This window comes from Xyrauchen texanus, chromosome 15 (assembly GCF_025860055.1).
Source record: "Xyrauchen texanus isolate HMW12.3.18 chromosome 15, RBS_HiC_50CHRs, whole genome shotgun sequence".
In the NCBI taxonomy this organism is placed as follows: domain Eukaryota; kingdom Metazoa; phylum Chordata; class Actinopteri; order Cypriniformes; family Catostomidae; genus Xyrauchen; species Xyrauchen texanus.
The window spans coordinates 27637477-27658222 of NC_068290.1; the positions used below are offsets into that span (position 1 = coordinate 27637477).

The 20746-nt window shown below is 38.0% G+C and overlaps 1 protein-coding gene across 4 annotated transcripts in view; it reads left to right on the top strand.

The window, feature by feature from the left end:
• LOC127656031 (collagen alpha-1(XIV) chain-like) overlaps window positions 1-20746 on the top strand; it is a 197028-nt gene that overhangs the window by 153043 nt on the left and 23239 nt on the right. For all 4 annotated transcript variants that reach the window (XM_052144161.1, XM_052144159.1, XM_052144160.1 and 1 more), the window contains 9 exons: window positions 555-713; window positions 1549-1626; window positions 2488-2574; window positions 5063-5116; window positions 8583-8678; window positions 8826-8879; window positions 14079-14132; window positions 18814-18867; window positions 18956-19027. In XM_052144161.1, coding sequence (XP_052000121.1) covers window positions 555-713; window positions 1549-1626; window positions 2488-2574; window positions 5063-5116; window positions 8583-8678; window positions 8826-8879; window positions 14079-14132; window positions 18814-18867; window positions 18956-19027 — 708 coding nt within the window. The remainder of the gene's footprint in view (window positions 1-554; window positions 714-1548; window positions 1627-2487; window positions 2575-5062; window positions 5117-8582; window positions 8679-8825; window positions 8880-14078; window positions 14133-18813; window positions 18868-18955; window positions 19028-20746) is intronic.

A 20746-nucleotide genomic window follows, 5' to 3' on the forward strand; every position in this document is an offset into this window, starting at 1 on the left:
AGCTAATTAGAGTCAGGAGTTTGCAAACATGCCATGCAATTAATTAAACAAGATTGGAGGTGTGGGTTAGAGCTAATTTAACTTATAAAAAGCACTCAAACATTTTGAGTTTGCTATTTTCAAGAAGCATCTGCTGACGTGGACCTATGCATGAGTAAAAAGATGCTTGCCTTAGAAAGCACCACTAATTAAAGATTGTTTTAATATATTTGTCAGATAAATTATGTGCATTGATTTGATATTGAAAGCAGATAATTACTTATTTTTTCCAATTCAAATAATGTACTCTTTTTCAATGCCCAGATTCCGAAGTATTAATTGGTTATCAATATTGTATACTGTACATTATGGAGTTTTGATTTCTTATTTCACTAATGCTTTAGTTACAAAAAAAAAAAAAGCACAACATTTTATATATTTATAATATTCACCATAATATCGGTTATTGGACATAATATAAAAATAGTTATTGGCTATCATTATCAGTCAAAATACCTATATAATGTGTCACTAACAGTGATTAAATAATATGGATTCCTTTCTGTCTCATCTAGCTTCATGTGGCCATCAGCAAAACCGCTGCCAAAGTGGTGATCGACTGCAAGACAGTGGGAGAGAAACTCATCAATGCTGCAGGGAACATCACTATTGATGGAGTGGAGGTTCTGGGACGCATGGTCCATTCTCGTGGAAGGAGGGACAACTCAGCTCCGGTAAGACCAGAGACCCATCAGCCTCAAGACTGCTGATTAATCCTCAAGGCTGACTTTTACACAAGCCTGAAAGAATCACCCATTTAAGCCTACAACAGGGCAAGCTTTTGTCTCTTAGAGACATAAAGACACAGTATATTAGGGTAGGAATGCTACTGAGGAGCTGTATTTATTTGGATTTTTATTGGAAATTTGCATAGTGATGAATGGTCAGAACCTCTCTTTAGAGATACAAGACCTTTGTAGTACAAACATCATCATCTCAGATTCACTGTTAATAATGATGATGATGATGATGATGATATGGAATTCAAACCATGGGTTCTCATTTTGAGATGGTACTGGCAAATACAGACTTTATGCTTTTGGGTTTTTCCATCAAAACTTTAGATCATTATGTCTAATTGTGTAGGAGTGCTTATGATTTAATTTTCCACCAGGGGTGCCAGTGAAACTGATTAAACTAATTGTCTTTTTGACTGTGCTTGTGAGAGTTGTAATCTGAGTTTGTGCAGTGCAAAAGTTCGAGTTAAATCATTCCGTCCAAACAAATAATCAGATCATTCTTAAACAAGGATGTTTGTAAAACACATAAAACTGTGCTTATTTAGATTTTGTTCATCAACGAGGAGCTTGTTGTTTGTTATATAATAGCATGTTGATAAGATTAATATGCTGTGTGTGTGTGTGTGTGTGTGTGTGTGTGTGTGTGTGTGTGTGTGTGTGTGTGTGTGTGTGTGTGTGTGTGTGTGTGTGTGTGTGTGTGTGTGTGTGTGTGTGTGTGTGTGTGTGTGTGTGTGTGTGTGTGTGTGTGTGTGTGTGTGTGTGTCCACAGTTTCAGCTCCAAATGTTTGACATAGTCTGCAGTACCTCATGGGCTGGGCGTGATAAGTGCTGTGAACTCCCAGGATTGGTAAGAGCTGACTAATCAGTATTTATTCTAATTATGTCAACCATTCTCTGACAAAACATGTCACAGTCTAATCAGCGTACAGCAAAGCTGAAGTGAGTCATTTTTTTATGTTAATATACATTCTCCTGTCCCAGAATAATGTGTAGAGACAACTATAAGTAAACCATCCATTTGTTGATTGCTCTAAAAAGTGTAAACACTGTATTTCTGTGGTGCTATCAAAACATTAATTTGTTTGAGCACCCCGTTCAGCCAGAGATTGCAACATTGGCTCAACCTATGGTGTGAGATAGGACTTTCTTTTTTGTCTGATCAGTCAAAAGCATATAGGGGAAGTGTTTGAGAAAATAGTTGAAACAAAACGTAATGTTTCAATTCCATTTTGTAGTGCTGGTGTCGCAGAAAAATTTTCAGCTTATAAAATTACAGACCAGTATCTGGTTAATCCTAGGAAATCCCGAGAAATACCAGACATTTAGTCCCAAACAACCATATGTCCATCTGATATATCAACAGTCTCTTTCTCTGTTGCTGTCTTTGTCTACAGACAGAATGTTCTCTGAGTGATCTCAAATCAGCCATTCTGGCAACTGTCCTTAATTTTAAAGATCCATGATCGCTTTATAAATAATTTTATTCTGTTGCAAATAGACTTGGTTCTCCATGAATAAGAAGCACAATATCTCCAGATTGTTTGCCGTGTTTGTACGTTTATGAATTAATTACTTAAGGGAATTGCACAGACGCCGATGGTTGATTGGAGAAATAATGTTCTGTTAGTCTTATAGAGACGAGATAGTATGGTATTCAGAAGTGTTTGTAGAGTTGTTCGACATGTTTTTTTTTTTGGGCTTCCCTCAGAGAGTAGAAGAGGACTGTCCTGCCATGCCCCATGCCTGCACCTGTGCTCAGGACAGCAAAGGACCACCCGGACCCTCCGGACCTCCGGTGAGACCACGATCTGCCTCTTTCATTTACACCCAACCTCAGTGCAGTACCTTATATAATTGTCCAAAAATAAAGTCATATATTTAAGATTATGGGGAGTAAAATTTTATCATTTAGGAATCGACCATTAAAAAAAACATATCAAAATCCAATCCGATCATTAGTTTTTTTTTGGATTGGTTTGTAAACATCGAAATTCATGTGGGGTATTGATGTTCAGACAACAAAAACTAAATGGATTTGAATCCGAAATGTATCAAAAATGTTTTTAAAACATCTAAACGTGGGATAGCATGTTATCCTATATTATGGAACTCGATGAACACCCATATTGATGCACACAGTAGAAATGTTTTAGAAAGTATATTTATTTATTTCTACAGAACCACAACCATTTGTTTATGTGACTTTCAAATTAACTGATTACAAAAGGAACAATTTCCTAGAGCAATCCAGGGATAAATGCAAGCTAGTCTTATTAAATGAACATGTATTACAGACTCACCTACATTTACACACTTAATTCAATGTGATTAGCTTCTGCGGTAGCTCCCCTCATAAAGTGTATGACTTTGGACTCAGAAGCTCGCAGTTTGAGACCTGTCAAGCATGAAAGCTGACACTTGAGATTAAAGTGTCATAGAAGTGACACAAGATGCTTAAAAAAAAATATTTTAATTTCCCATCATGTTTTTGGACAATATCGGTTAGGTTTATGTAGGTTTAGGTTATAGGTAAAGATAGTCTGTTTTGTGTCTATATCTCATTTAATTAAAGATCACTACTGGTTAGGTTTAGGTTAAAGTTTTAGGTTAGGGTGGTAGGTTTTACTCACTAAAACCTCTGTCTAATATTCACCTTAAAAACCTTGTCTGATTACGTCACAGTTTTACTCGCTTTTGGTACACCCCGCTAGAAATTTCACTGGGAAACTGCAGCCAAACATGTCAAAAGGCAAAAGATTTTGTTGGCAAAAATTTTGCCACGGTCATGTAATGTTCATGAGACCAAGCTGGTTAAGTGACTTACTCAAAGGTACTATGTTGATGGTTCATGGATTGCTCCTTGTGGTTATTAAACCAGAAACCTTTCTGTTTTCAGGCTTGAGCCTTACCAAACGGCAAAAGTACATATGCACTAGACGTTTTTTCAGCATTTTGTGCTGGAGCGCCGTGTTCTTAGATGTGTGTGTCTAACTGAAAAGATCTTTTAATAACGCATTTCAATGTGCCTGTGTTTTGCTCTATTTGCAAAATTTGCTGCATCTAGCTTTTTTTAGCACAAGAACAGTTTAGATCTGAACGGCCCCTTAACCACCACGTGTTAAGAAGCATAAAGAGATTCAAGATAGAAAATGAAAAAGAGAGTTAGCATTAAATTGCTTAATTTATCCCATGCTGCATGGTCAAACTTGATATGGTGGGAACAAATAAATGAACTCATTTGGAAGTCTGCATCATACACACACTTAGGGAAAATGCATTTCTGAGGCATCGAAAAGGCCATGCTGTATAAACACATTCTTTTGAGAATGTCATTATGTGGAGACCGATTAATCAAAGCTGATTTGTCCACTCCTGTCCTGTCCTTGTTTATAGATTCCCTCATCCATACAAGGCCATTTCCACGATCAGCCTGTGCCAAAAGCAGTGACAGCATTAAAGCATTTCAATTCTGTATACATTATTCCTGCATTTTGATATTAAGATTACTGTCATGTATTCTGAAGTCTTTCCTATGATTATACTAGCAGCTTGGATCAATTCAGAATGTCCTTTTAATGTCATCACGTGTGTCTCAAATGAATATTTATGCTTCTGCCTTCTCACCTTCCACTATCAACAGCAGGTTTTCTTAAGTGTGTTTGGTAAGCTCATGAATCAAATTTGCCCAAGCCTTTCCACTACATTCTTCAGTGATACGATCTACCTTATTGCAGCCGTGGCCCTTGAGGAGGCAATTAAAGTAAACAGGAAGAGGAAGAGGGGCATACAGGGTTAAATTACTAGTGGTTGCCTGCAGCATTGATGGCAAGAGTTTATGAGGGTCATAACAAGAGGTTGAGGTGGGATAAGGCTGTGAACTAATTAATCAAACTGATATTTTGAACTATTCTAAACACATTATAACATTTTTAAATAAAAATAGTATACTAAATGGGTCTTTAATTTCCATGCTGAAATAACATAAGCAGGAAATTCCAATTCTGTACCAGGCTTGCTTGGTTTGTTGCTGATCAAGCTTTTTACCCTGTCGACCAGCATGGTCTTTCTGTTGAACCTGGAAGTCTTTCTGATTAAGCTAGTTAAGGCATTCAAAACACAAAATATGTTGGTGACCAGCCATGTCTTTTCAGCAAGGTTGATGAGCAGTCCAGTATTAGTCACAATGTTTATAATGACTTGTAGACAAGCACCAGCTTTGGTCATTAAGAGAACTTCTTTGCCCTTAATTTGTGTTTGTCTAATTGTGTGTTTCTCACTCTCAGGGCGGTCCTGGTATAAGAGGTTCAAGAGGAGATCGAGGGGAGCCAGGCTTGATGGTAAAGAACACCCTGACTTAAGTAACATGAGCTTTTACAGTATCCCATTTGTGAGGCCACCCAGAGTTTGGCCCACCACACCATGACTTAAATTGCAGAAAATCTATAAATATACACAATGCATGTGCCTGTGTTGTTTGAGGGTGCCAGTATTTTCACGCCAATCTGGCCTTGAACAGTCTGTCCAGCTGTTTTTCAGGTGTAAAGTCCCTCAAGATGCGTCTGTCCATGCACAGAATGCACCATGCTCTGGTCCAAATAAAGTCATGCTGGAGCAGACATAAATTCTAATTTATGCTGCAAAGTTTTACTCATTATTAGCAAATGAGTGCCTCTGAGGAGTTTGTCACAAGTTAGACTGTGACAAATATTGTTTGCTTCTCTGATTATTGCATTCACTGTTGGTGAAGGAGACTGCAGGGCATTCACACTTTGTTTCAGCAGCCCAGCTTGTGGTAGGGCTGAAATGTTATATAATTACAAAATTAAAGGCAGTTAAATGGGGTTACATTTATTTATTTATGGTGTTTTAACTCAAAACTTTTCTTTCTTTTTTTTTTTTATTATAATTTTTACACATTGAATATGTACATTATGTATTTAAACATTAGGGGTTCCTCTTTGAAAACTGAATTTATTTTGCTTTATTCTAATTTAATGTTTGTTTTTTTTCCATTACATATTATATTATCAGTACAACAATTAAAGTGAAAAGTTGAAACAGAGAAGGGAATTAACTAAGAATGAATTGTGATGGTAAAAGTGCTGTTTATATGCATGTGCTCTCTGCACTCATTCAGCGCCTGATTGACTAACATGCCGATAAGGCAACGGCACAAACGCACCCACAAAACCTCTGCTGAATGCAATTTGCAGGTGAAATTCTGATTCTGAGTGCTATATAGCAAAGCATATCACACACCACCATATTTGACACATCCTGCTGGAATTATACAGCATCGGTGTGATTCAGACATCTAAATTATCTCTTAAACATGCCGAAAGTTGACTAAACATGGACTAAACTGAGCATCTGGATATATGGCAGGTTATAACACTCTTCTCCATAACTTGATCATTATTTGATTGTTTTAAAATGTCTTTTAAATAAAATGATTTTTACCGTCTGCTTCATATGGCAGTAAGAGCTAAATTTAAATTGCCGCAATGCAATTTCAGTTCTGATTGCGCCTTTTTAAACTAAATTGCAGGTGGTTAGTAAATAAGTCTGAAATAACATGCAAAAGTGCAGCAACTGTTTAGTGAAATTGCCCCAGAGATTCTTTGTATTTGGTGTGTCCCCATCGTGCTTTAATGACAGCATGCACTCGAGCTGGCTTCAACTCCACAAGTTTGTGCCAAACCTGATGATCCATGTTATTCAGCATGATTTGAGAATGTCCAAAGAGCATCTTGTGTGCTTCAATGGAAATATGTAAATCTGCCCTATTGTACAAAGGAGTTAACATGGTCACAAAATTGCTCATTGACTTAGAAATAGTACATAATCGTACGTATATCAGAATGAGCTTTATTGCCAAGTGTTCTCACGTATACAAGGAATTTTGTTTTTGATGATAGGAGAAACAAGTGCACACAGAACATTACAGTGAGACACAGAATATAAAACCAGGTATGAGTATAAATAGACATACAAATAATAAGACATATAACAGAATGGCGTATGTTCATGTGCAAGTGGAAATGCATGTGCAAGTTAGGGGTATGTACAGATATTGAATTGCATATGCACATGAGAATTTATATTATTGCACTATAGAGGAGTCCTGATGCTGTTTAATTGTTTATGTGGAAAATGGCCTGAGGAAAGGGCCTGTTCTTGTGCCTGGATGTCCTGGTGCTCAGTGCTCTGTAGCTCCGGCCAGAGGGTTTCTAACTGCACGTTTCCTCACTCTGGCGACATATAGGTTTTTGAGGGTGGGCAGGGGGCACCAATAAGTGTTGGGGGGATTTCTCCTGAAGTTCACTATCATCTCCACTGTTTTGAGTATGTTCAGCTCAAGGTTATTGTGACCGCAGACAGCCAGCTGTTCAACCTCCAATCTGTATGTAGACTCGTCACCATCGTGGATGAGGCCAATGACTGTGGTGTCATCTGCAAACTTCAGGAGTTTGACTGTGGGGTCCTTTGCAATGCAGTCATTTGTGTACAGGGAGAGGAGCAGTGGAGAGAGAACACATCCCAGAGGAGCAAAAGTGCTAATAGTGAGGGTCCCGGATGTGAGTTTCCACAGTCTCACTAGCTGCTGCCTGTCTGTCAGAAAGCTGGTGATCCATTGACAGATTCGGGTGGGCACGGAGAGCTGGGGTCAGTTTTGTTGAGAGAAGATCTGGCATGATGGTATTGAAGGCTAAACTGAAGACCCACAAATAGGATCCATTCATAAGTCCCAGGTCTGTCAAGATGTTGCAGGATATAATGCAGTCCCATGTTGACAGCATCATCTATAGACCTGTTTGCTTGGTAAGCAAACTGAAGGAGGTCCAGCAGGGGTCCAGTGATGCCATTCATGTAGGCCAAAACAAGTATCTCAAATGACTTCATGACCACAGACGTGAGAGTGACAAGTTTGTAGTCATTAAGTCCTGTGATTTAGGGTTTTTTGGGGACTGGAATGATGGTGGAGCGTTTGAAGCAGCAGGGAACTTCCCACTGCTCTAGTGATCTTTTGAAAATCTGTGTGAAGATGGAGGCCAGTTGGTCAGTGCATACTTTCAGACAGGCAGGTGAAACACTGTCTGGGCATGAAGCTTTCCTAGTCTTTTGTTTCCAGAAGACCCAGCCTACATCCTCCTCACAGATCTTAAGTGCAGGTTGTAGTAGCAGGAGGGGGGAGGAGGGGGTTTCCAGGAGATGTTGTTGTGTCTGTGAAATATAGATCAGAGTGCGGGAGGGGTGTGAGACTGGGATTTTCTAACCTGCAGTAAAACACATTCAGTTCATCAGCCATTAGTTGACTCGAGGGGAAGTGTCTTGTACTACGTAATCCTTTTCAGGCCTTTCTACACAGATGCAGGATCGTTAGCTTAAAACATATTTACTATGCATTCTTATTAATTTACATCATAATGTTTCTTTGTTTTAATTTTTTTCTAAAATCCTAAAACAGTCTGGTTTTTTTCCAGCTTTAAATTCAAATTTGAATCACAAATTTTCAGAGTGGATTCAGACTTTTGGAAACCACTGTATGTTTTATAATGTTGTAAGACAATGTACCCTATTTGAACACACCACGTCTAAGTTTCTTTTTTCTTTTTTGTTTACTCTGTCAAGATGTGTATTCTTCATATGCATTTTCTTGTATATACAATATTGTATATACAATATATGTAAGCGCTCAGAGCCTCAAATTCTTTGTGTATGTGAGCATATTTTGCCAATAAAGTTCTTTCTTATTCTAATTTTAATTTAAGATGATGTACCATATCTAACTCTATGTTCAAGGGGCCCCAAGGGTCACCTGGTGTGATTGGACCTCCAGGACCACAAGGGCCACCAGGTCCTCAAGGACCGAATGGACTGTCCATTCAGGGGCCACCGGTAAGCTGCATAGCCCTCTATCGCTGTCTCAGCACATTTGGCAATGTTTTTTATATATAAAAAATATACAAAGATTCACATTTTGTTTCTTATTTTATCTTGCTTTTATCTTTCTTTCTTTTTATTTTCCTATTTCTCTCTCTTTAGGGAGTTTCAGGAGAGAAGGGAGAGAAGGGTGAAACAGGTCTGCCTGGTCCTCAGGTAAGAAAATGTATTTATATAACACCTGCCAGTCTCATCAGCACTTATACTGACAGCTTCATAAAACCCACACTCATTAGATTACCTCACCCCCTCTGTCATAGAGTTATAATTATTGCAGTGCCATGGGTGTGCTGCAGAGTTTGTGTAGTATGTCTGCATGTACAAGTACATTTATGTGTGTTGAGTGATAAGCCACACATGTGTGTTTGTTTAGCTTATCTTAAATTAAGGAAGGCAGTTCTTCAAGAAACATAAAACATGTGTCTTAATGGGACATGCAAACATAGATAATGTCCTTCAGTTATCAGCTTAATAGAATCGACTAGTGCCTTTATGAATTACTCAACATTCCTGAACTCAGCTTTAAGACTTGCTTGTTAGCACAGGAAGTAGAGTCTGATAGGAGAAAGTGTTAGCGATATGTTTCTGTAAAATAAACACTCCTATGATTTCATTTGTCATCTTGTTTACGGAAGGAAATTGTTTAAGAAAAGGTTTTCTCATGTTTAGAATTATTGCTGGATGATATATTGAACATTCACAATAGATACAAAATGCTTTACCTGGAGATATAAAATTAAGCAGCATCAAGAATAATAAGATTTTAATAAAACCTGTATGTTAGAAAATTTCATAAAATTCACCCTTTAAAAAAATTATAATTCTCCTATTATTTACTCACCCTCATGCCATCTCAAATTCATATGACTTTCTTTCTTCTGTGAAAAAAAACAAAGATATTTTGAAGGATGAAGGAAGTGTTTTTCTCCATACAGTGTAAGTATATAATGTAAATAGGGTCCACAAATGTCAAGCTCCAGAAAGGACATAAAGGCTGCATGAAAGTAATCCATACAACTTCAGTACATCGATGGCTTCTGAAGTGATATGATAGCTTTGGGTGAGAAACAAAGCAAAAATGTAGTCCATATTCACCATAATTCTTCACTTCTGTACAGCTCTCCACTGCATTTTCACGAGAGAAGCTTGTTCAGCTTCTTCGCTTTTGATGCATGCGTGTTTGGATGTTTTCGCAAAAACATAGACAAGTCAAGTCATATTATTTGTATAGCGCTTTCCACAACACACATTCTTTCAAATCTGCTTTACAGAAAATTATGTTGTAACAAAAAAGTATGCTTTAATGCCTTAAAGTCCTTATTGTGCGGTTTAAATATATGACGGAATTCAAAATCATGCCTTAAAATTATCGTTTTTTTGGCCTTATAAGCAAATTAAGAGTAAATTCATAAAAGACCAGAATGGAATTCATAGTTTGCTTAGATTGTATGCCTCTGTCTCTGTCTTTAAATTTTTTTGGAAATGTCACACTAATACTTCTAAAACATTCACAGTGACAGTTCCGTTTGTTGAACACTGGCTGTTTGATGTAAAGCCAATGACAGCCACTCCACAAAAATATTCTGGAGTTCTTCAGTGTGACAAAAAATAACACCCTGGCTTTTTGACCAGCTGCCAGAACACAAAAGGAAAAAACAAATCTCAGCCTTCTTACAGTATATACAGTTGAATTCAGTTTTCACAAGTCCTGAAATTTAATAGTAGAAAACATTCCCTGTCAGTTAGGTTCACTACTTTATTTTAAGAATGTGAATTGTCAGTATAATTGTGATTTATGGGGCTTTTCCACTGCATGGTAGACACTGTTTTTGGGGGGTTTTCCACTGTGAATAGTACCTGGTACTTTTTTTAATACCACCTCGGTCGAGGTTTCAAGCGAGCCGAGCCGATACTAAATTTGATGTCAAAACCCTGCAGATCACTGATTGATCAGAGAGAATCATCACTACAAGCGTCACTGGATTTTCGACACGGGACATCAACCCACTAGTTTTAAGGTTATTTACATCATTAGCAGTATCATTTGTTCACGCGACTTTAAAATTGTAAAAAGAAATGGCTGTGCGCAAAACCACGCCGTGGTCAATAAACAAGGTGCAGATGTTCCTCTCGTTAGCAACAAACTAAATGAAAATGTCTTTCAGGAAGTGTCTCAGATGTTGGCCATCCAGCTGAGACACGGCTACCACCGGACCTACCAACTGTGTAGGGAAACGTAAAAAGTTACTTAAAAGTGACGACAGAACCATCAAGGAAATGTGGAAGTGGTTTGACCAAATGGAAATCGAAATAGACTGTCTCACCCCCTTTTTGGTCTTGGGCCTCGGGCAGGTCGCAATCGCTGCAGTCTTGTCAATTTGGGGACACACCTGCCCATGGCCCACGTGGAACCTCAGATACCGTACCTCCACCCGCCCAATCGCGCACTTCTTGGGGTTTGCTGTGAGTCCCGCTAGTCTCAGCGATCTCAGAACTGCCCTCAGATGCTGCATGTACCAGCGTAAGCTGAATGTGGACTGAGACGTAGCCGGTGCTCCAAACAAACTGAACGGAAGTGTCACAAATTGGTGTAATGCCACAGTGTGGAGAAGGTGATTTTTTTCATGGGAAATTGGTGTCAAGGGGATCTGCCAATAACCCTTTGTTAAATACAATGTCGAATAAAATCGAGCAGCGCCCAACCGATCGAGCAACTCTTCCCGGACAATTTTCTTTTTGTGCTCGGGCAGTCGGTAGGGATGGCTATGTACCACCATCCCCGGTTCAGTCTCGATGTGGTGCTGGATGAGGTTTGTACATGCACTTGTCTCCACAAGTGTCCTCGCAATGAGGACATGAATTGTCTCTGCGTGGGTAGCACCCAAACACATGAGACAGTGATCGTGGCCGTCAGAAGCAGAGAGATAGCGACCGCAACCAGGAATAATACACAAATGAAAATGCATCTTTAAAAAGACACTTTTGTAGTTGCCATCCTTTTAGAAGGAAATGTATTCTTCTAGAGGAAGAATATATACTCTTTGTATGCTGCTGAAATGCCCAGGGTCGTTCTCTGCACAACGCTGGTGCAAGAGGGGGAGAACCACTATAATGCGGCATAAATCCAACAGCTTCACTGGAGTTTAGAGGTGAACACATCCGCACGGCTCCAAAGAAAAAATCTGAATTGGCCATTTCCATTGGCCTTTTCTCAAAGATCAGGTGTCTGGGGTTCCCAAGGGTGATCCTAGTGTCACTACGTTGACACAATGTCGAGTGAGTGACTGAAGGGGAACAAATATATTTTTTTGCAAATCCACTCGGTGACATTAGTCGCGCAGAAAAAGGACACACTTTTGTAACTCCTTTGGTTTTCCATGGGAAAAAAGTCATAAGAGTTTCAAGTGACTAGAGGGTAGATAGATGGTGATTGAATTTTCAAATTAAAAGAAATTATCTTTAGAGGGTGTGACTATTGGACTGAGCCTATTTGAAAGTTAATTTTTGCCACAGGATTTTAGACAAACACCATTTTCTTACAAGAACTGTGCAATTTTATTATCAAAAAAAGATACAAATACTTTTCTAAATTCAAAACCCATTTGGCTTAAAAGTATGAGGGGGGATGGACATTATGTTTCTAGATGTCTGCATTCTTATGGCCATTTACTACCAGGTATAGAGCTCTTTCTAAGTTGTGTTGGCAATAAGGAGGATGCAGTCTTTGTTGTGCAGGGTGAATTGCTGTACTGCAGCAGAGAGGCCCATGCTTCTCACATAGTGCTAATCTATCCTGTCAGCCTGTGAATTACATTCATTGGCTGCCGGTTGGCAGCTCTCCATATCATTCGCCGCATCTCCTCCTCTGTCTGTAATTGCCACTGGCGGTGAGAGTATCGTATATAATACTGTTAGGGGTGCCCTCACACACAGTTTCAAAATAAAAATTATGAGTCCACTTGTGATAAAGCAAAGCACATTTTAGCTTATATGATAGTGTGTGTGGTGCTGATATATGGATGATGTCAAGTTAAACGCCAAGTGAACACAGATTTCTCCTGTTGCCGCTATTGTAGCTGAAGATATAATACTAAAATACTGTGCCATAATGAAGAGGAAGGCTCTCTCCTTTCCATTCTTTTAAGTAAGTCCTTTAGCAGACTCTTTTATATGAAGCAACTCACTTATCATTTGACATTGGTGGAAGACTTTGTGGGGCTCAAACCTGCAGTCTTCTGGTTAACAGCCCCATCTTCAACCAGTTTGCCACAGTACCCTGCAAAATTAAATAAATAAAAAAGCTTTTACCAGCCTAAGATGGTTTGCTGGTCTTAGCAGGTCACCAAACCTGGTCAGGCTAGTTTGCTGGTTTCAAAGGGTATTTGGGCACTTGTCAGCTGGTCAGGCTAGGAAACCAGCTGGCTGACCTGCTAAACCAGCTAAAGACAAGCTTGATCAGACTTGGAGATCATCTAGACCAGTGATTCCCAAACAGAGGTTACACATACCCTAGGGGGTACTTAAGCAGGTTCCAGGGGGATATGCAAAAATAATTGGATTTTGCTATGTTAAACTTAACAAAATGTAAATATGTAAATAATAAAACATATGTATGCAGTATAATATATGCAATTTCAAGACATCATATTTATTTTTTATGGAAGACATGGAATTGTAAGCAAAATAGACATTATAACTGAAATACTGTATATACACACATGTATCTAAATCTGGAAAAATTTGCCCTAATGGGAATTGATAAAGGGATGTCTATAGATCAAACCAATTCTGACTGATCAGTAATAACCAATTTTAATGATTATGTTAAATGATTTGGTTTTGTTTCAATAAAGGTGTACCTGAGCTTTACTGATGGTGTTTTTGATGTACTTACGTCAAAAAAGATTGGGAAACACTGATCTAGACCAGCTTTGCCAGGCTAGCAGATCAACTAGATTATCTTGGCCAGATTGATAGTCCAGCTACATCAGTTTAAACCAGTTTAACAAGCAAACCACCTTAGCTGGTTTTGTTTTGCAGCAGGTATCCCCTTTTATGTTCTTTTATTGTGGCATATAAGTTTAGCAACAAGCTAACATGTCAGATCTGCAGTTCTGCTTTTCAGTTTACAATGACTCAGGCCACACAATCTGTCTTCACTTTCGATTGCCTTCTCAGCTTTGACACAGAGTACCTAGATATTGTCAAAAATGTTGCTGGTGAGAATTGAAGATGTTTTATGTATCCCGATAGCCACATGAAACAACAGGACCTAACATTTATTACTCAGTAGAGGCTACACATTTTGTAAAGAATTATTTCTCACATTAAGTTGTTTTGTTTAATCACTTTCAGGGTGTACCAGGTGCCAGTGGAGGGCCTGGCAGAGATGGACCTCCAGGACAGAGAGTAAGCAACTTTTGTAACTCAATTGTTTTTTTATTGATATGAAAAATTGACTCACTAACACATAATATAGACATGGGTTACAAATGTTTGTATGTGATATTAATAAAGAGGGCGTATCACTAAGAATTAGTGGCTGAAAACTTTCCGCCATCCACACAGAATCCTTACATTTCTGATTTCAGAAACATATGATCATATGATCTACCACAAAATGAACACATGATCAGCCACATTTACACAGATAAATACTACAATTCTTAAACTCTTAGAAAATCTAATGACAATAGCAAAATGTGGAAAGTTTGAGAAAACTTGTGGTGTTCATGGCTGTGTAGCATCTGCTGCTCTGCATATCCTTCAGAAGGATTGCATGCTCATTTCACATGCGAAGAGGGCATCTACATAGAAGGAACAGAGGATGACAAAAACCAAAACAAAAAACAGGCTGCTTAATTCTGGTCGGCATGAAAAATGTAATTATGAATCGACCAACAAAAAGAATCTATTACAAAATGTCAGCAGTTTGCCAGCTTAGAGGTCTTAAATGACAATGGTAGCTTGGTAGAGTTTGTAGAATCCTGCTGAGTGAGAATAATTAAATCTTTATTCAGTCATTCCAGATGGGCAGCACATCAGACAGAGTTGATATGTTCTTCTGTCTCTGAAACAGTCTGATTACACTGAAAGAGGCCCAGTCTCAATCTACAGGACTGCTAGTCGATAACAGCACTACCTGAACTAATCAGATCTGTGTCTCTAGACTGTCATACTAACTGCTCAATGTGTTTGTTTTCTTTATTGATTTTGGGCTTTGTCTCCAAACTAAATTAAGTAAATTGTGAAAAAAGCTTCATTTGACATTTAAGAAACACAATGTGTGATTCCTAGGATTTTGGGGTGATATTAGTATGGGTTTGCACACCCTGTAAGACTAATAAGACTTATACTAGATTCCTTGAATAGAAGAACATAGAGTAAGCCAAGGCTAGTTGTTATACTTCTTACTCCAATGAATATTGCACAGGCTAGGACAATTTCTGAAAGTTTCTATGTAGGCAAACATTTCTGTGTAGGCAAAAACCTTGTATTCTTTGATACTAAAAAGCTATTGAACATCTCCACTTTTATTGCCTAGGAAAAAAGATACAGTTAATTGAACACACATTGACCTTTTGCGACAAGTTGGCCCAAATTGCAGTGAATGTTGTTACAATTTATGGAATTTCAATTATGAAACATAACAACCATGAAACATATCATGCAAAAATATCAAACCATTGTTTTGGGGAACAAATATTATAATTAATAATTTGTCTAACCTCGTGCGACCCCATGCACACATGAGTGGATGTTGTATTTTGGCTTCGCTGTGCGCAACACATAATTTACATTTATTTAAACTGACTGATCTCAGTTCCAGAGACTCTGTGCTGTGAGTAAAGGGTTAAGCTTTCGACACACAGAGTCATGTGACAAAGCAAACAAAGCGCAGACTACAGCAGAGTTTGTCCTTGGGAAAAACACCAACAAAACTACATCCTGTTAGAAACTTAATTACATTTTTACTTTGAAACCTATTTAATTAAGTCTCTTGTTTCATCCGATATGCCATTTTTAAAACTAGCAATTTATTGTGAAACGCCACGCTGCTAAACACAATGGGACAATGCTAATCAATACATACAGTAGATTCAAAATGTACAATGTATTATTTTATTGTAAAATGGTCGGCAATGATTGGATGATGCTGGCCATTACTTTGAATCATAATTAATTATGCTAATTTATTATGTAATGTCTGTAATGTCTAAAAAAAAATATATAAATGACCAACACTCCTGGAAATATAATAAACATATAATAAAAAAAATTATCTGACTGTCTATATTTTGGTATTATTTACATTTTCAAAACTTAGTCCCACTGTCCACATATGTTGCCAACAATATTTAGATTTGCTCTAGATAAAGCTTATATAAGAAAAAACACACAGCAGTCACGCTCAGGTCTCAGGAGGTAAAATCGTTAACATTAGAACATGTGACATCTTGCCCCAACCGGACATGAAAAAAACCCTTGTCCTAAGAACATAGTTCTGTCTTCTGATTATAATCTACCTGAATGTATGCCAGTTTATTGTGTTCACTTATATACCCAAAAGCCTATATAAAAGACACACATTTCTGTAATTGGACTTTTGCCTGAAAACGTTTTTTTTTAAATATAGCCCTTGTGACATTTTCTCATGTGACAACTAACGGGCCTCTTCTACATGTAGCCTATACAGATAAAACCCCATTGAAAAATGCAAGACTCATTCTGTGAACTGCAATGAAAAATATGCATGAGATGGTTATTTGATTGCTGGTCCCAAAGCCATGTATTATAATTAAATGTTAATGTCTTGGGAGAGAGAGTAGTTCTCTGTCTCTGTGTAATAATGAGCTGTCTGAATGAAAATATTTTAGTAAATCTGTCAGTCTGGATCAGAAAAAAAAAACAAGGGGCACAAATTATGGGGATCAGACTTCACTGCAGCTTCACTGCAGTGTGAACTATAAATCTGTTTCTGTTCAATATAAAGTAACTCACTATGGCAGCCTAACAAAGAAAGCAGATGTTTGGCTTTGAACTTATGTTAATCTCGAAAAAAAAAAACATTGGTAAAAGAATATAACGGAATGTTACTACAGTTCCAAGGTTAAAATGGTTGTCTTATCTACATAGCACATAATGAGGTGCTGAAGAAATTATTCAATACTTCTGAGAATGTCACCAACAAAAACAGACTTTCAGGAGACACTTGTACAATGGCATGAAGCATTTAGAATCACCTAGCCTGGCCTCTCTCCCAAGAAAGCCTGATATTTAGGCCAATGGGGCATGTTCAATGGAAGAACACTTAGGCTAAATGGAAGCAGCCAGAGCTGTGTTATATAATTTTTCAGATATGACTTTAAGTTGCTTTTGAGGCTCTATTCTCTACCAAGGTACATTTGATGTTGAAAGTTGAAACACATTTCCACCTGTTGAAGCTGAAACACATTTCCACCTGTTCTGTTGTTACTTTTCTTCCATGAGGACCAAAGGGACTGAAAATGTGTGTGGATCTGGCCTTTTGCATTTGGATTTAAGGCTATTGAACTGTTCCAAAAGGAGGTTTATGTCGCCAGTGCAGTGAGGTCGGCCAGAGTTGTATACATACTGCAGCCAAACCCAAACACACACTCACAGCTAAGGAACAACTACAGTTTGCTATCTTCATTTCAACACACACTTTTCTTATTTATTCTGTTAACTTATGAAAGAAAGTTGAAACTTGTTTACAGTTTAACGGTCTATGTGGGAAAATGTGGTGCTGTATCTTGAAGTTATTGATATTTTTGTAGGCATGGGAATCAGCAGGTATCTGGCAATACAATAGTATATCAATATTTGGGTTGCAATATTGTTTGTTTTTTTTTGTCTTGTGAATTGATGTTCAAAACTGTGGTACATGGCAAATACAGTATTTACTTCGGTGCTTTGCACAACAAGTGATAAACTTACTGTTTTGCTTCATCGTTGAGCCATAGAAGTAGGGAAGCGCATAGGCACATCAGTTTCAGTAAAACATTTTTGTGAGGGAATAGAGGACCTTGGCATGTTTATTGTTAAAAAAAAACATGTGGTTTATCTGTATGGAGGATCTGTTCGAAGATCCTTACAAATGAAGCAAGTTATAGACTCGTATTTGTAGCTTGTTCTGAGTTTGCATTTTATAGATATAACTGAGTGTTTGTTGACCTAATGCTAGTGTTCTCTGTTTGCTTAATTTACGTATAAATAGGCTTTCCTTGCCACCCATGCCATGATGAAATCTGATTAATTTTCACAAAATTAGAACAAAAATCTGTTTATTATAGAAAACAAAAAGGCTCCTAACATGTTGATTAATGAAGCTAAAGAAAAAAACATCCTGACACAAACCTGTCTTAGCTGAACCATCTGAATCACACATCAGTCAGATGAAGATAGTTTCACTTTGCTTCATTTTTGTTTTCTACAGTGTTTTTAAGTGAATGATGCCAGTATCTGTAGCGGAGTCTCCACCACGCCTGCAACTATGCACAGTAAATCAGGCTTTACATGGAGCCTTGTGTCTATGGCGGGGAGAGAGGAAACGTGCGGAGAGCTGGAATAAACGCGTAGTGGTGAACACGCGATTCCCACTCTGTGCTCATATACACATATGTATACACAATCACTTAGCGTGGTGTCAGAAAACAAGCACAAAGATTTAGATCTCGGTAAAGATTGAATTCTCCTTCGGTCGGATCTGGACAGGAGTCTGCCTATTGAGAACCCCCGCTCTAGTCCAATGAGCATATATTTTTTGGGCCGTTGATTTGAACGGTACAGGTATATGCCATAGCAGTCGCAACTTCAGTGACACTATGAGCTTCTATGAACATATTCATGTAGAAAGAGGTGAATAGAGCTGTGATATTTTACACTTTTATTTACTACAATATATAAATGCACAAAGAGTAATGTGCAATTTATAAAGATTGTTTATACATGGTATAAATTAAACTTGTCATTGCCGCATTTCTTATGAAATTTTAGGAGAAGCCTTGCTTCCCGTGTAGTCTTAAAACAATCATATAATAATATAATTTTTTCTTTTACTTTTTTGTAGGGGCTGCCTGGTAAAGATGGACCCCAGGGACGAGTAGGTCCTTCAGGACCCATGGTATGTAACATGATAACAGTAGCCTTTTTAAACACTCTTATCTGAGACCTGACTGTGACCTTTTTGTCCTTTCAATATCTCATTGTAGGGAAGCCCTGGGGCTCCTGGGGGCCCAGGATCAAGTGGACCACCAGGACCAATTGGTGATCAGGGAATGCCCGTGAGTATTGGATTACAGCCATGTCAGAACACTGCAGACTTCTGGTCACGTCATCGTCAGTGTGAGATCATGCAACAATAGCTTATGCAATTTTGCTTCTCAAGTAAATGTAATAATAATAATAATTATTATTTTATTTATTTTAGCACCTTTTAGCAATTAATCACAAAATGCTTCTCAAAACATAAAATCAAAAACACACACAATAAAACACAAAATATTCACATAGTAATAAATACAAAACACAGTAAAACACAACATTCACATCGAGAAAAAAAAAAAAAGCTTTTAAATGAGACTTAAAAACAGACATATTCAACAGATCAAACATATCAGGTTCAGGCTGTTCCATATTCTTGGTGCCTTCACTACAAACGCTTTGTCACCTTTATTTTTGTATAATGCTTTATATGTAATTAATAAAATCCTAAAATCAAACCTAAAATGAATTGGTAGCCAGTGTATAGAAGCTAAAACTGGAGTAATATAATTAAAAGACCTAGTTCGTGTCATGTTATCTTGTTTCACGAATGTTTAGGTTTTTCTTTTTAAACAAGACAAAAATACTTACTATAAAAAATATGATAAACATATCAGCATATTTGGTCACCGCCATGTGTTTTGGTGGGGGATGATTGTATGCTAATGTCTATGATGGTTTTCTACAGCAGCTAGACCACCCCTTGTAACTAGCATGACCTTGCTGATTTTTTCACCAAGGGAAACATTTTTAATATCTGGATTATACACATATTTACAAGCTAGATACCCGCCTATTTACCGTGATTTCAGGAGCCACTTAAGTCATGTCTAGCAGTAATATATGAACACTATACATACAGTGGGTACGGAAAGTATTCAGACCCCCTTAAATTTTTCACTCTTTGTTATATTGCAGCCATTTGCTAAAATCATTTAAGTTAATTTTTTTTCCTCATTATTGTACACACAGCACCCCATATTGACAGAAAAACACAGAATTGTTGACATTTTGGCACATTTATTAAAAAAGAAAAACTGAAATATCACATGGTCCTAAGTATTCAGACCCTTTGCTGTGACACTCATATATTTAACTCAGGTGCTGTCCATTTCTTCTGATCATCCTTGAGATGGTTCTACACCTTCAATTGAGTCCAGCTGTGTTTGATTATACTGATTGGACTTGATTAGGAAAGCCACACACCTGTCTATATAAGACCTTAGAGCTCACAGTGCATGTCAGAGCAAATGAGAATCATGAGGTCAAAGGAACTGCCTGAAGAGCTCAGAGACAGAATTGTGGCAAGGCACAGATCTGGCCAAGGTTACAAAAAATTTCTGCTGCCCTTAAGGTTCATAAGAGCACAGTGGCCTCCATAATCCTTAAATGGAAGACGTTTGGGATCGACCAGAACCCTTCCTAGAGCTGGCCGTCTGGCCAAACTGAGCTATCGGGGGAGAAGAGCCTTGGTGAGAGAGGTAAAGAAGAACCCAAAGATCACTGTTGCTGAGCTCCAGAGATGCAGTCGGGAGATGGGAGAAAGTTGTAGTAAGTCAACCATCACTGCAGCCATCCACCAGTCGGGACTTTATGGCAGAGTGGCCCGACAGAAGCCTCTCCTCAGTGCAAGACACATGAAAAAACACCTGAAGGACTCCAAGATGGTGATAAATAAGATTCTCTGGTCTGATGAGACCAAGATAGAACTTTTTGGCCTTAATTCTAAGCGGTATTTG